General features: G+C 48.6%; 1 protein-coding gene across 1 annotated transcript in view; it reads left to right on the plus strand.

Annotated features, from left to right (window-relative positions):
* PHKA2 (phosphorylase kinase regulatory subunit alpha 2) overlaps window positions 1-17,194 on the plus strand; it is a 188,289-nt gene that overhangs the window by 87,120 nt on the left and 83,975 nt on the right. Inside the window, exons 11-15 of the mRNA XM_033949037.1 lie at window positions 12,653-12,748; window positions 13,921-14,028; window positions 15,437-15,515; window positions 16,365-16,499; window positions 16,826-16,935. Of these exons, the coding sequence (XP_033804928.1) occupies window positions 12,653-12,748; window positions 13,921-14,028; window positions 15,437-15,515; window positions 16,365-16,499; window positions 16,826-16,935 (528 nt within the window). The remainder of the gene's footprint in view (window positions 1-12,652; window positions 12,749-13,920; window positions 14,029-15,436; window positions 15,516-16,364; window positions 16,500-16,825; window positions 16,936-17,194) is intronic.

Here is a 17,194-nt window from a genome sequence, read left to right on the forward strand (position 1 = left end):
CCCCGTCACCGCCACTGCCACCCCATTCACCGCCCCATCACCGCCACTGCAACCCCATTCACCGCCCCGTCACCGTCACCGCTGCATATATAAAAGCCTCAAACGGGTACGATTTTAAATACTTTTCTTTATTTACGTATAAAGGAAACATTCTTTAAAACTTTAAAACTTAGTTAAATATTAGTTAATAACTATACAAAAACAAACACGACATGTACTTTTAATGCTTACAATGTTAGCCTACATGGTAAGTAGACGCGGCCGCTGTACCTAATTGCGGCAAATCGTGTACCTAATCGTGTACCAAATCGTGTACCTAATCGCGGTCACTATGCTAATCGTGATTAGCATAGTGACCGTGGCTACGGCTGCAAGTCTCCCCTCCCCCCAGCGATCACGGCAGGAGGGCACCCAACCCCTCCTGTAGACCCCCCCCCAACGGCCCTCCCGACAATCGCAGCAGAAGGGTACCCAACCCCTCCTGCCGGTCCTCCCAATGGCCTCCCCTAAGATCGCCGGCAGGAGGGTACCCAACCCCTCCTGCTGGACCCCCCCCAACGAACCCTCCCACCCCGGAACCCCCTTAGTCTTACGTTCCAAGTTGGACCGGACGGCTCCTCACACGTATGGCCAGCAGGCTTGCCTCCGTCCAAATGAGGCGGGCCCGCCCCTACCCTGCCCAACCCACAGGATCCTAGGGCCTGATTGGTCTAGGCACCTAAAGCCACTCCCGCTATAGGAGGGGCCTTAGGTGCTTGGGCCAATCAGGCGCTAGGATCCTGTGGGTTAGGCAGGGGAGGGGAGGGGCGGGCCCGCCTCATTTGGACGGAGGCAGGCCTGCTGGCCAGACGAGCGAGGAGCTGTCCGGTCCAACTTGGAAAGTAAGACTAAGGGTGGTGTTTCGGGATGGCGGGGTTTGTTGGGGGAGGGGCCGGCAAGAGGGGTTGGGCACCCTCCTATTGGCGATATAGGGGGCCGTTGGGGGGGCCGGCAGGAGGGGTTGGGCACCCTCCTACCAGTGATCATAGGGGGGCTGTTGGGGAGCTGGCAGGAGGGGTTGGATATCCTCCTGCTGCGATCGTCGGGAGGGCCGTTGGGGGGGGGTTGGGGTAGGCAGGAGGGGATGGGTACCCTCCTGCCGCGATCGTTGGGGAGGGCTGGTTCTGTCGGCATGAAGGGCTGAGCACCTTCCTGCCGGCGATCGTCGGGGGGGGGGCGGGTTCTATTGGCAGGAAGGGTTGATCTGACAAATGAGGAGCCAGTATATTGGGGGGCGGAGTCAATGCGGCAACGTGCAGGTGAAACACAGGTAAATAGCGGTTCCTAGAAGGGGGGACATTGGCCTGCGGGGACAAATCTATTCACCGTTTTTGCGGGCGGTGAAAGGATTTGTCCCCGCGTCTGCGGCGATTTGCTAATGAGGTCACCATAACCCGCAGCCAAACCGCAGCCACGCAGCGGTTCGCTGCGGGAATCGCTCCCCGTGTCATTCTCTAGTCTGATATTAAGCCTGCCATCTTGGAAGGGGCATGGTTTATACTGCTGAGTTCAGAATTTAAACCAGTACTGATAGTGGTTAAGTCCACCAAAGATAAGTGTTGCCTTTCTTCATAAAAATGTTAGAAGGCAGATACAGTGGTACCTGAACGTGAACTCGCAGGCCTTGAGCATGCTCAGATGCTCAAGGCCTAGCAGAAGAGGAGGCCGATCTTCGGGCACCGGCACCAAGCACAGGACATGCCGGTGCCGGTGCCCAGATGAGGGTAAGAAGCGTCGGGGAGGGGGGTGCCAGATCGTGGTGGTGGGGTGCCCAATCGCGTCGGGGGGGGGTGCCGGATCGTGGCAGGGGGTGCCCAATCGCATGGTGGGGTGCCGGATCATGGCGGTGGGATGCCGAATTGCGGGGAGGGGTGCCGGATCACAGGGGGGCCTTCGGGGGGAGCAATGCCGGTTCTCGTGGGGGAGGGAGAATGCTTCAAATAGTTTCCATTATTTCCTATGGGGAAACTCGCTTTGATAAACGAGCATTTTGGATTACGAGCATGCTCCTGGAATGGATTATGCTCGTAATCCAAGGTACCACTGTACATCCATCTAAATTACTGGTCCATTTTAAAGGTAATCCTATTTTATCTTCACTGAGGTCAGTTTGGGGAAATTTAATTAAATTATGGAGATATAACCCATGTATAACAGATTTGCTACCTATTCAGGGTAATGGAGATTTACAACCTGGTATGACATCTAGGATTTTTAGAATTTGGGGGTTTAAAGGTATTTATTATTTATCACAAGTATTGGATGAAATTGGGAAGATTAAGAGTTTTCCTGACCTTTCTATTGTAGTGGAAGGGGGTCCTGGATCATTATATGCGTATATGCAATTGGTAAATTATATTAATAAATTGAAGAGATTGAATTTTTCTTGTGGAGTTCATGACAAAATTATTTCTTTTTTTAATCAATGTGATGATGTGCCTATTTCAGTTTCTTTATTACACAAGTGGTGGCGGAATATATTACCTCCCCGTACATATGATAAAATTCTACAAAATTGGAATGAGGAGTTGGGAATTCAGATTTCTCTTCTTGATTTTACTCAATCTATTAATAGACTACCAAAGATTATAAAAGGATATGTTTGGAGAGAATATACTTATAGAATTTTACATAGGGCTTATTTTTCCCAAATTCAAGCTTTTCATGCGAATTTAATAGATACTCCAATTTGTATTAAATGTAATAAAGATCCTGGCACATTATCTCATGCTTTTTGGTTGTGTCCTTTGAACAACTCATTTGGGTTCTTTATGGGGTAATTCGATAGTGGGTTGTCCTAGGGGAATGATTTTTGTTAAAGTATCAGCTTGTGGGGTTTTTGGCCAACTAAAATGTCTTTTATTTCAGAAAGCCTGTATGATTGGGCCTAAATGTATTATGCAATTTTGGTTGCAGAAAGAATCTCCAAGTTTTTGGCGTTGGAGGAATCAATTACATCGCTTATTTTTATTTGAGAGTTGGGAGATTCGAGGTTCGCCTAAAAAAACTCGTCTTTTTCTGGACATTTGAGATCCTTATATTCAGAATCTTTCACCAAAAATACAAAATTTGGTTATCAATGATTTATTATGAAAATTAGGTTTAATAATTACATTCCAGTTATTTATTTTAATTTTTTATTTTTGTCAACTTTCATCCAGGGTGAGAGATTTCATTTAAGGGAAGATAATGGGTAGGGGATGGAATTAAGGGGGGTGTAGATAAGATTGAATTAATTCATATGGAAATTAAATTTGAAAGAATTATTTAAATTTGTATGAAACATTATTGTGATTCTTATTGGATTGAATGTATTTTTGTATTATCCTATTGTACTGATTATTTGATTCTTTCAATAAAAATTGTTATACATAAAATGTTAGGAGGGGAAGGGAATGAATCTGAGATATTATCACACACATTCAATAAGTTAAGGGAAGGAGAAATGAGCGCAAATGATTGCGAATAATGTGATACAGGATGGGGACCTGAAATGATATATAGAACATAAGAGGTTCTATGATCTGTTTTTTTTCAGTATATTATGATATGTTCATTCTTCAGTATTACCATATTTTCACGCATATAACGCGCGTGTTATACGCGTTTTTACCTACCGCGCATACCCCTCACGCGTTATACAAATTTTTTTTTACATAGTTCCCACCCCGCCCGACGCCCGATTCAACCCCCCCAGCAGGACCTCTCGCACCCCCACCCTGAACGACCGCTCGCACGCGCTCCCACCCGCACCCGCATCCACGATCGGAGCAAGAGGGAGCCCAAGCCCTCTTGCCCGGCCGACTCCCCAACTCCCCGACAATATCGGGCCAGGAGGGAGCCCAAACCCTCCTGGCCACGGCGACCCCCTACCCCCACCCCGCACTACATTACGGGCAGGAGGGATCCCAGGCCCTCCTGCCCTCGACGCAAACCCCCCCTCCCTCCAACGACCGCCCCCCCCCCCAAGAACCTCCGACCGCCCCCCCAGCCGACCCGCGACCCCCCTGGCCGACCCCCACGACACCCCCACCCCCCTTCCCCGTACCTTTGGTAGTTGGCCGGACAGACGGGAGCCAAACCCGCCTGTCCGGCAGGCAGCCAACGACGGAATGAGGCCGGATTGGCCCATCCGTCCCAAAGCTCCGCCTACTGGTGGGGCCTAAGGCGCGTGGGCCAATCAGAATAGGCCCTGGAGCCTTAGGTCCCACCTGGGGGCGCGGCCTGAGGCACATGGTCGGGTTGGGCCCATGTGCCTCAGGCCGCGCCCCCAGATGGGACCTAAGGCTCCAGGGCCTATTCTGATTGGCCCACGCGCCTTAGGCCCCACCAGTAGGCGGAGCTTTGGGACGGATGGGCCAATCCGGCCTCATTCTGTCGTTGGCTGCCTGCCGGACAGGTGGGTTTGGCTCCCGTCTGTCCCAACTACACAAAGGTACGGGGAAGGCGGGTGGGGGTGTCGTGGGGGTCGGCCAGGGGGGTCGCGGGTCTTTATAGTGCTCATGCCTAACTCATTGTCTTTATAGTGCTCATGTCTTTATAGTGCTCATGCCTAACTCAGGGTTACCCGTGTGTCCATTTTTGCGTGCGGGTGTGTACACGCGCCGGAATGAGATATTGTCATCACAACAGCCCGATTCAGCCCTTCCCTGCAGCAATCAATACAGATAAGTGATGGCAGTAACTTTCCGTGCCGCTGACACAGCTGAAACCTGAACACAGTAACTCATTTGAGTTCGCTGCACAGTCTCTTCTCGTGGGCTCTTATTAGACTCTCTGCTGTGTCTTCCAGAAGGGAGGATATTTAGTGGGCAAGCCATAAGCTTCTAATAAAAGCATTTATGAGGGGGCGGTCGGAGGTTCTTGGGGGGGGGGGCGGTCGTTGGAGGGAGGGGGGTTTGCGTCGAGGGCAGGAGGGCCTGGGATCCCTCCTGCCCGTAATGTAGTGCGGGGTGGGGGTAGGGGGTCGCCGTGGCCAGGAGGGTTTGGGCTCCCTTCTGGCCCGATATTGTCGGGGAGTCGGCGGTCCTTCGGGGTGGGGGTGCGAGTGGTCCTGCCGGGGGGGGGGGCAGGGCGAGTAAACGGAGAGTCGGGACAGCGCACGGAGAGTCGGGGAGGGCGAAAGGAGAGTCGGGGCGGGCGAAAGGACAGTTGGGCAGCATGCGCGGTATACCCGTGAGCGCGGTATACAAAAGTTTTTGTACATAAAATCGTGGTTTCTGCGCGCTATACCCGTGTGCGCGTTTTACACGGGTGCGCGTTATCTGCGTGAAAATACGGTAGTAATAGGGTTCCTTTTACAAAGGTGCGTTAGCGGTTTAGCATGTGCTTAGCATGCGCTAAAATGCCCCGCGCGCTAGCCGCTGCCTCCTTTTAAGCAGGTGGTAATTTTTCGGTTCATAGACAACGGCGCGAAAGACAAAAGCGCGCACCGCCGCGCCGCTCTAAATTACAGTTTTTAGGGGCTCCGACGGGGGTTTTTGTTGGGGAACCCCCCCAGTTTACTTAATAGACATCGCGCCGGCGTTATGGGGGGTTTGGGGGGTTGTAACCCTCCACATTTTACTGTAAACTGAACTTTTTCCCTAAAAACAGGGAAAAAGTGAAGTTTTCAGTAAAATGTGGGGGGTTACAACCCCCCACAATGCCCCCACAACGCGGCGCGATGTCTATTAAGTAAAGTGGGGGTTCCCCCCCCCACGCCCCCCCGTCGGAGTACTAAAAACAGTAATTTAGAGTGGCGCGGCAGCGCGCACTGCGCTCAATTGTCTGGGCGCGCCTTTGTCCCGGCGCGCTTTTGACCTGACACCAATTTTTCGGCTAGCGCGCGCTAAAAACGCCAGCGCACCTTAGTAAAAGGAGCCCATAGTGTTCCAAGGGAAGTTTCAAGAGTTGTTATGCAAATGATGGTATTTTACAAAAATTCGGAAATATAAGAAAGGAAAGAGTGGTAAACCTGGGTGGTTTTCGGTTTCTTAAAAAGTATTGAGATTGGAGAAGAATAAAATTATTTCATCATCTCTGAGGCTTCTTCTACAGAATTAAGGAAGTTGCTTTGAAATGGTTACAACCAGAAGGGAACTCGGGGTTGGAGATCGTTTCTTAAACTTGAAATGCTGCCTTAGTCGCAGCACAATTCAAAGTGGTTTAGAAAAAAAATACGTCGGTAAAATGAAAACAGAACGCCACAGAACGCCATTTAAAATAGGATAGTACCGTATTTTCACTCATATACCGCGCACCCGTGTAAAACGCGCACATGGGTATAGCGCGTGGGAAACTATAATTTATGTAAATAAATTTTTATATACCGCGCACACCCGTATATTGCGCATGCCGCCCCGACTCTCCCGTCGCCGCCCGACTCTCCTTTCGCCCGCCCTGATTCTCCTCTGGCCACCCCAACTCTCCTTTCTCCAGCCCCGACTTTCCTCTCCCCCTTGAAGTCCTGTCCCCACCCTGAAAGCCTGATGCCCCCCCCGATGTCCAATTCATCCCCCCCCCGCAGGACCGCTCATACCCCCACCCCGAAGGACCGCTTGCACGCACTCCCACCCGCACCCCAAACCCGAAGGACCGCTCGCACCCCCACAGCCTCCCGACCCCCCCCCATCATGTAGAAGCTCCTACCGTTGTCCTGCTGCTTCCTCTTGGCGGTCCCGGCCCTTCTGTGAGCCCTACGTCTGCGCTGCTTCCTCCGGGTGGGAGTGCGTGCGAGCGGTCCTTCGGAGTGGGGGTGCGGGTGCGAGTGCGTGCGAGCGGTCCTTCGGGGTGGGGGTGCAGGTGCGAGTGCGTGCGAGCGGTCCTTCGGGGTGGGGGTGCGAGCGGTCCTGCGGGGGGTGAATTGGACGTCGGGGGGGAGAACTATGTAAAAAAAAAGTTGTAAAACGTGCTCACGCGTATAACGCGCAAGGTTATGCACGGTTTGTAAAAATCGTGTATAACGCGCGCGTTATATGCGTGAAAATACGGTATACGACATTCATACACAAGAAACCATAAAAACATTCAAAGTCCAACACTGCAAAAATGTGCACTCCATTAGATAGATTGTGAGCCCACCGGGACAGACGGGGAAAAATGCTTGAGAACCTGAATAAACTCATGTAAACCGTTCTGAGTTCCCCAGTTAAGAATGTCGCTGTTACATTGTTTCAGAAGCTGTTTTGCTGCTCCCCTAGAGCCTCAGAGCTGGTGTTGTGACATCATAATGCCTCATTCCACCAATGCCTAAGAGCCAACCTCATCAGTGATGTCACAATGGCTTGATCGTCCTAGACTTGGCTCACTTTGGCTACATTTTGATTTCTAGAGTGGCGCAGTGGTTAAAGCTACAGCCTCAACACCCTGAGATTGGGGTTCAAACTAGAGGTCTGCATGGGAACGGGGATCGTGGGAATCCCGGGGGTCCCGCGGAAATCCCTCCTAACCCACGGGACTCCCACGGGGACCCCCCTCTAGCCAACGGGACTCCCACGGGGATGGAAGGCTTTGGAAGCAGGGTTCGTCCATATAATATAACTAGCTGATGCCCCGGCGTTGCACGGGTATTTAATTATAGCAATAACACTGTAAATGGATTCAAATAAAGATACTTTATAGTGGTGAATGAAATTATTTTTTTACAGCTTTATAAAAAGTACAATATTCAAATTATAATGTGAAATATTTGACAAAATGAATACAATACAACTAACACAAAACTTGATTATAAACAACATTTTTAGTTTCACCTCCAGGAGCAAGAACATATAAATTCTTGGGTGAACCCACCCTTGAGCAAGCAACATAGAGTTGTCCATGGGAAAAAACAGGGGGATCTTAAATCCACTCCACAGTATGTAATAGTCTGTCCCTGTGATTTGTTGATTGTGATAGAGAATGCAAGTCTCACTGGAATTTGCAAGCTCTTAAACTGAAAAGGAAGATCTGTTGGAATAAGTGGCATCCAAAAGTTTCAGTATTGATTTAAACAACTCAATATGTGGAAACTCAGGTTGAAAAGAAACTCCATGCAGTTTTTTCCCGGTTCAGAATGGAACCTGTGTTCCTAGTTCAGCATATGTGAGTACTCATGTAATGTAATAACATTATGAACTGGGGTGCATGAAGGAAACAGTTACAAACACAGTTAGAACATACAAACTCTATATGTATGGTGTCCGTGGTAGAATAGAAACGATGTCCCTAGTGGTTATAGTGTCATAGAAAGTGTTTTATAGTTGGAATTACTGTGAGAATGGCAGTGTTTTACATTTTTTCCATTGACATGAATGGGTGAAATCTGATTTTCTGTTTGTAGCTCTGCCCACGTGTGCAGGTGGGCCGCGAGACCCCCAGAACATATCACCCCAGGTAGTGAGGGATCTGCATACCAAGTTTCGTTCAAATCGGTCAAGCCGTTTTTGCGTGATCGCGGCACATACACACACACACACATACATACACACATACATACCTCCGATTTTATATATATAGATGGACACGTCAGCCTTAGTAAAAGAGGGGGTTTATAAGTTAATTACTAGAACAGAAAACAAAAAAAGGGTTCCGCCAAAGAGATTCCACAAGGAAAACAGCAGCGCAAACACAAAAGAAACTGTGGAATTGATCATCCTGTCAGAAGTAATTGCTGCTTTTTATGGGGACGGGCGGGGATGGAGGTAATTCCTTGCGGGGATGGGTGGGGACGGAGAGGATCCTGACGGGGACGGGTGGGGACGGAGAGGATCCTGGCGGGGACGGGTGGGGATGGAGAGGATCCTGGCGGAGAAGGGTGGGGACGGAGAGGATCCTGGCGGGGACGGGTGGGGACGGAGAGGATCCTGGCGGGGACGGGTGGGGACGGAGAGGATTCTGATGGGGATGGGTGGGGATGCAGAGGATCCTGGCGGGGACGGGTGGGGACGGAGAGGATCCTGGCGGGGACGGGTGGGGACGGAGAGGATCCTAGTGGGGACGGGTGGGGATGGAGAGGATCCTGGCAGGGATGGATGGGGACGGAGAGGATCCTGGCGGGGACGGGTGGGGACGGAGAGGATCCTGGCAGGGATGGATGGGGACGGAGAGGATCCTGGCAGGGACAGGTGGGGACGGAGAGGATCCTGGCGGGGACGGGCAGGGATGGGTGGGATTTCTGTCCCCGCGCAACTCTCTAGTTCAAACCCACACTGCTCCTTGTGACCCTGGTCAAGTCACTTAATTCCCCCATTACCCCAGGTACATTAGATAGATTGTGAGAGGGGAAAAATGTTTGAGTACCTGAATAAATTCATGTAAACTTTCTGAGCACCCCTGGGAGAACAGTATAGAAAATTGAATAAATAAATAAATTAGGCAAAAGCAGTACGTTTTCAGAAATGCACAAAACCGAGTATATGAAGATTCTAAGTCTAAACCAACGGGTAAAGAATTCCATAGTGCTGGCTCAATGGCAAAAAATGCTGAATTTGGGGTTCTCTCCCATTTCGTTTTCGAAGGGTGCGGAATCACTAGTCTATCATCAATTAAAAATCGGAGAGCCCTTGATGGAGAATACGGAATAGTTAAAGTTGCCTTTTCCTCAGGAACGCCCGAATATAATGTTTTATGGGTCAAAGTTAGGATTTTCAACTGTATCCGAAAATAACCAGGTAACCGGTGCAATTGTTTTAATAAAGGTGTTGCATGATCGTGTTTACGAGCATTACTTAATACTATCGCTGCTGTATTTTGTAATATCTGAAGACGTTTTAATTGTGATTTGGGCAAACCCCCATAGATCACATTACGATAGTCCAATTTCGAATTTATAAACGCATAGAAGAGCTTCAACAGAGAATCTTTGGAAACAAAGTTTCGAACCACTTTAAGCCTCCTTAAAGCATAAAAGCCAGATTTTACCACAGCTGTTAATCTGTGCGGTAAGTGATAATCCTAAATCAATAAATATTGCCAGATAACAGAATAAGTCAACACACACTCCCCCAGTGTACCCATAGTCATCCTCCCTCTGGCCGGCCAACTCAATAAGGTACTTGGGAGGGGGCGTGAGCTTGAGGGGGGGAGTCCAGGTGCTGGGGGATGTCTCGGCGAGAGGTTTCTGGCAGGAGGGACTGGGCATCCCTCCTGCAGGCTGATGTCTTAGTGTGGTGGCGGCAGGAGGAATTGGGCGCTCCTTCTGTCCTGGACATTCGGTGGGCGGTGGTGAGCGGCTTCAGGGGTTCCAGGAGGAGGGACTGGACATCCCTCCTGCTGGTAGTCTTCACGGGGGAGGGAGGCGGAGACAGGTTCCCTGTCACTAAACTGATCGCGGCAGGGAGATTTCCTTGCCACAATCAGCTCAATGGCAACCCGATTCTCTAACCAGCACCTGTGACATGGACGCCAGTTAGAGAATCGAGGTGTTAGGTGGGCTTAGGCAATTCTATATAGGACCCCCATGTGTAATTCTCAAAAGCCACTTAAGCAGCTTCGGAGACTGGGCGTCCTATACAGAACCCGTCCCTAACTGTACAAGTGCATGTCGGCTTGCACCACACTTATTTTTAGGAATAATCTAGCCAATGTCACGCCCATCTTTAAAAAGGGATCAAGAGGTGACCCGGGAAACTACAGACCAGTGAGTTTGACTTCGGTTCCGGGGAAACTGACGGAAGCACTGATTAAAGAACACATCGATGAACATCTGGAAAGAAACGAACTTTTGAAAACAACCCAACATGGTTTCTGCAGGGGGAGATCGTGCCTAACGAACTTATTGCACTTCTTCGAAGGAATTAACAAACGGATGGACAGAGGAGACCCCATAGACATCATATACCTTGATTTCCAAAAAGCCTTTGACAAGGTGCCTCACGAACGTCTACTCCGGAAACTGAAGAACCATGGAGTGGACGGAGACGTACATAGATGGATCAGAAACTGGTTGGCGGGTAGGAAACAGAGGGTAGGGGTGAAGGGCCACTACTCGGACTGGATGGGGGTCACGAGTGGTGTTCCGCAGGGCTCAGTGCTCGGGCCGCTGCTATTTAATATATTCATAAATGATCTAGAAACAGGCACGAAGTGTGAGATAATAAAATTTGCGGACGATACAAAACTATTTAGTGGAGCTGGGACTAAAGAGGAATGCGAAGAATTGCAAAGGGACTTGAACAAATTGGGGGAATGGGCGGCGAGATGGCAGATGAAGTTCAACGTTGAGAAATGTAAAGTATTGCATGTTGGAAACAGAAACCCGAGGTACAACTATACGATGGGAGGGATATTATTGAATGAGAGCAACCAAGAAAGGGACTTGGGGGTAATGGTGGACATGACAATGAAGCCGACGGCACAGTGCGCAACAGCCGCTAAGAAAGCAAATAGAATGCTAGGCATAATCAAGAAGGGTATTACAACAAGGACAAAAGAAGTTATCCTGCCATTGTATCGGGCGATGGTGCGCCCGCATCTGGAATACTGCGTCCAATATTGGTCTCCGTACCTTAGGAAGGATATGGCGTTACTCGAGAGGGTTCAGAGGAGAGCGACACGCTTGATAAAAGGGATGGAAAACCTCTCATACGCTGAGAGATTGGAGAAACTGGGTCTCTTTTCCCTGGAGAAGAGGAGACTTAGAGGGGATATGATAGAGACTTATAAGATCATGAAGGGCATAGAGAGAGTAGAGAAGGACAGATTCTTCAAACTTTCGAAAAATAAAAGAACAAGAGGACACTTGGAAAAGTTGAAAGGGGACAGATTTAAAACGAATGCTAGGAAGTTCTTCTTTACCCAACGAGTGGTGGACACCTGGAATGCGCTTCCAGAGGGAGTAATAGGGCAGAGTACAGTACAGGGGTTTAAGAAAGGATTGGACAATTTCCTGCTGGAAAAGGGGATAGAGGGGTATAAATAGAGGATTACTGCACAGGTCCTGGACCTGTTGGGCCGCCGCGTGAGCGGACTGCTGGGCATGATGGACCTCAGGTCTGACCCAGCAGAGGCATTGCTTATGTTCTTATGTTCTTATGTTCTTATAAATCAACATATTGGACGGAATTCTATAAATCGGCGCAAAAAAAAAAAATGCTAAGCACTATTCTATAATCAGCCCTCAAAGTTAGGCCCTGTTTACAGACTAGCGTTTACGCCAGGATCCGCGATTAATTGTAGCCACAAGAATTTACACCAACTGAACCCTGATGTAAACCCTTGGGCCTAAATTAGGCGTGGATCCTCTTTATGCGTAACTTGTAGAAATGGTCCTGATCCGCTCATAGCCCTTCCATTGCTGTGCCCCCCTTTTTGGACCCGCATATAAAATTTGTATGTGAATTCCCAGCGCCTAACTTTGCGTGCATAAATTTAAATTGATCTCAATTACCACCAATAAATAGCTTCTTAGGGCCCTATTTGCACTAATTGACTTGTTATTCAGTTGCTTTGTGGGCGTGGATTGGGCGCACCCAAGTTTTAGGACCATTTGGGACAATACCCACAAAAATGGCTTCTACTATGATCCTCTTTAACCCTTGTTGAGGGAAGATTCTTGGTCTTGTGTTACTGCACTTAAGTCCCTGGTGGAGATTTTGGAGTAATAGACAGTAAAACCTAATTTCTATCCTATTTTTGATGCCTTCCCCCCAAGGTCCAGGAGTACCGAGAAGCCCTAGAGGAGATCCTCATTAGAGGAAAGAATGGAATTCATCTGGTGCCAGAACTTTATTCTGTCCCTGCAGACAAGGTAATAGTCTAATTCAGGCTTTGCTTTACTAATTCAGGCTTTGCTTTGTCTCAATATAGGTCCAGGGCTCTTGAGTTCTGTCCTTCAACCAGAAGATGGAGACGATGACAGAGAAAAAAAGTAGCTCTTGCAATTCACCCGTTAAGGGTATGGTGCAGCCATATAATCTTGGTATTTCTGTGTCTCCAAGCAGATGGTGACAGTTTCTCATGCAGCTCTTTGATGTTAGTACGATTTGGGTTTTTGCTGGGTAGAGAATGACACAGCGACTCCGGCGGCTAGCCGCGAGTAGTCGCGGGTAACCTGCAGGAATGGGGGGAGGGGGAGGAGAGAGACCGGTTGCCGCAAGTACGGGGATAAGGCCGTACACCACCCACGGGTGTACTTTGATTAGATTCAGGAAGCCATCGCACTCACGGGGAATGCTCTGCTCTTTGGCATGCCCCAATATCAGTAATTATACTTCGGAAGAAAAGCAGGACAGGGGAGATTCATAAATGCCCAGGCAGCGAGTCTCGGTTGAAAGGAAGCTCTGGAATGAGGGGGCAAAGGATGAAGGCGAAAGGGACAGACTCCGCAGTAACCTTCATGGGAAGGGCAATGAATTGGTGGAATGGCCAGTGGAGATGGTGGAGACAGTACTTTTTTATCTGCTCCGGTATGTTGCTAGGCGTGGGTCCCGGAAGTGACATCAGAGAGAGCGCCAATACCGAATCGGGCAGCAACCTCACGCCAGGGAAAGGTACGGAGGAAGGCAAGGGACGCCTGCGCGCGGCAAGAAGAGGAGCGGGTGGGTGAGCAGACGGGTGGGTGGGGGGGGAACCGGAGAGGAAGTGGGGTGCCGCCATGCCCTTAGGAAGGCCCCCTCTTACTACGCCACTGGGTGGAAACAAATTCAAGCAAGCTTGGGACAAATATACAGGATCTCTAATGGAGAGACAGGGAGAGTAGATGGCAGGGATGGGCAGATATGGTCTTTATCTGCCTTCTTTTTTCGATGTTGCTCTCTTTCTGGATCACCTCTGCTTACCCATAATTTTTGAGTTCCAGGGCGGGTTTTTTTGCTCCAATACCTCAATTAAACTAATGATCCGAAACGCAAACCGGTTAAAATGATTGTACCAGATACAAACAGAAGCAATGACATTCCTTTTACTGTTGCTTATTATCAGGTGGATGAAGAATACAATAATCCTCACTCGGTTGATCGAATCCCTTTAGGAAAGATTCCCCATTTGTGGGGACAGTCTCTGTATGTTCTGGGTTCCCTCTTGGCAGAGGTAATTTTTGCTTAATACTGTATCTTATACCTATATGGGTGAACTATGTCATGCCTTGCAGTGAAATATATTTGTTTTTTTAATCTTTATTGATTTTCAAACTTTGACAGTGCAATACAATTAATTGAATAAAATACAGCATAAAACGCACTATTAACTACACAAGTAATACATAAAACAATCATTTTCTCCCACCCTCCCCCCAGTTATTAATACAATAAGACTTATGATGTGAGTACAATATTATAATTAAGTAATTTAAATCCTCAAAATACATTTCCCTCCACCCACCCACCCTGGGTGTGTAAGGAAATCTAGGAAAAAGAGAGATATATGGCCCTTATTGCGAGGTAACAAATGTAGTCAATGGGCTCCACACTTTATTAAATAGTGAAATATGAAATACTTTATATACTAGTGTGCAAAACTTAATGCATAGTAAATGCAAAGCTTGTGTGGTAGATGTTGGCTTGTGCCCAGGGCAGCCAATGTGTGGCTAATGCATTGGGAGATAGCATGTATCCACTTGCAACTATCTACTTAGTCCATGGTAAACAAAAAGGCCTAATTCCCTATTTAGCATCCCCAGCCCAATCTGCGTCACCACCTCTCGCCCCCAATGAGGCCTTTGATACCTCAGTTCATGGGACCCTACCCCCCACCTCCAGCCCTTACCAGGGATTTTGAATAGTAACCCCTTGCCAATAGGATTCAAATGATGACTAACTGCTAGAAAGTGCGGACTCGGTGCTTCTTTGTCAGGGACTGAACTTGTGCTCAGGGGAGTTTAATCTTACCTGCGTGAATGCCGTCCCGACGTCGCTCGTTGCCAGAAGCTTTTCAAAACCCAGACAAAGTGCCGGGTTTTGAAAAGCTGTCCGGAACCCTGGACATGTTCTCAAAAGGAAACCATGTCTGGGGAAATCCGGTCGTCTGGTAACTCTTGCCAGTCATGTTTTCAGGATATCCACAATGAATATGCATGAGGTTGATTTGCATACACTGCCTCCATTGTGTAGAAATCTCTTTTTCATTGATGTTCATTGTGAATATCTTAAAAACTTGACTGGCAAGGGGGCAATGGCGTACCAAGGGGGGAAGTGGGGGGGGGGGTGGTCCACCCCGGGTGCAGCCTTAGGGGGGGTGCACAGTTGGCCAGGTCCGGAAAATTCCTGGGCTGCAACGGCGACGGCACTCAGCGGCTGAGTGCCGTCGCCAGGGGGGACCGCCCCCCCTAGGTACGCCACTGCAAGGAGGTACTCCAGGACTGACTTGGGAAACCCTGCTCTAACTGACTCAGAAAGAAGAAGGTAATGAGACTTTTTTTTTTTTTTTTCCAATTTAAGGAATGCGAGCAGCTTATCCACAGTAGTCATTCCTTGATACCTTTTCTCTTCATTTTCCAAAGGGATTTCTAGCTCCTGGTGAAATTGATCCCTTAAACAGAAGATTTTCCACAGCTTTCAAACCCGATGTCGTAGTGCAAGGTTTGCGTTTTCTTATTCCCAGTGCATAGTTGTCAGTTGCATGTTATTGATCCTTTAGCTTTTGGTCCCGATTCTGCAAAGTGCGTCCCAATTGTAGGCAGCCGTAGGCGTCCTACAGCTGTCTAATCAGCCAATTGGGAGGCACGCTTTCTAAAAAAATACTCCCCCGGCAGGCCGCCTTTATTGAAGGCGCCTCCGGGAGCCTAGGGAGCCCCGCAGCCTTAGGTGAACCTAGGCGGCCCTACGTGTCTCCCTAGTAGAGCGGGAGACACTTACAATTTAGGCCAGCGGACACGTCTGCTATACTTAATCGCGGCAAGGGATCTCCCTGCCACGATTAGTATAGCGGCCTCGGCTACGGCCGCCAGTCTCCCCTCCCCCCCCCACAATGATTGCGGCAGGAGGGTGCCCAACCCCCTCCTGCCCACAGACCCACAATTGCCAGCAGGAAGGTGCTCAACCCTTCCTGCCTGTAGACCCCCACCCCCGACGATCGCGCCAGGAGGGTGCAATCAGCATCTGTTTATTAGGTGGCAGCCGATAATGGCACCCTGTATTTGGGTATGCCATGTTGATAATGTCCCCCTTAAACCTTAATGAATAAAATGTCACCAACCCCCAAAGTTTTGGAACTTGTTTTCTCTTCCCCGTTGCATCTAGTTCGGAATTCCTCCCCCTCAGATGCCAGCCCTGTTTTGTTTTTTTGGGGGTTTTTTTCCTTTTAGAAAATTACCATCCCAGTAGAGCTTTGGGAACTGTTTTTGTGTCAGCCAATGGAAACAGAGACAGACAGACAGAGAAAAAGAGAAGGTTTGGAACAACGAATCGTTTTGCTTTTGTGTTGTGCAGTGACAATTTTGGCAGAATCCCCTGAAATTAAGAGTCTGCTGAAAAAGAATGGGATCCATGTCCAGAGCATTGCCAATGTTCACCCAGTCCGTGTACAGCCAGCCCGGGTTCTCAGCCACATATATGCGAAACTGGGTGAGTAAGAGTAAGGCAGGGGTGTCAAAGTCCCTCCTCAAGGGCCGCAATCCAGTCAGGTTTTCAGGATTTCTCCAATGACTAGGCCTGACATCTATTTGCATGCACTGCTTTCATATTCATATTCATTAGGGAAATCCTGAAAACCCGACTGGACTGCGGCCCTCGAGGAGGGACTTTGACACCCCTGGAGTAAGGGAATGAAAGAAAACCTTCTTTCTTCCCCTATTTTGTTCATAGACTTTGACATCTCCTTTGGTTGGATAAATTGGTGTGAGTATGGGATACCGTTTCTACTTGTTAAGACATTTTATTGTTTTACATAGGTTATAACAAGAATATGAAGTTGAGCGGACGCCCGTATAGACACATCGGTGTTCTTGGGACATCCAAACTGTACCTAATAAGGGATCAGACCTTTACATTTACACCTCAAGTAAGCAGGGTGGCAATGAAGAATCAAATATGCTTGATTTGAAAGGTATTATTAGCGGTTGTCCTTTTAAATGCCTTTCTGAAGTTGTGTTTCAAAGGAAAAAACTGTGTTTGAGACAGATCTTTTAAGAGAAAATGCATACAGAAGCGCTAAATAGTTTTCTAGGTGCAACATTTGGATTATGTTTTCGTAAGCAGGTGGCTTAGTCCTTCTGCCATAATGAGGTCAGGTGGTTGAATGTTATTTCCTCAGACTATAC

This window comes from Geotrypetes seraphini, chromosome 6 (genome assembly GCF_902459505.1).
Source record: "Geotrypetes seraphini chromosome 6, aGeoSer1.1, whole genome shotgun sequence".
Taxonomy (NCBI): domain Eukaryota; kingdom Metazoa; phylum Chordata; class Amphibia; order Gymnophiona; family Dermophiidae; genus Geotrypetes; species Geotrypetes seraphini.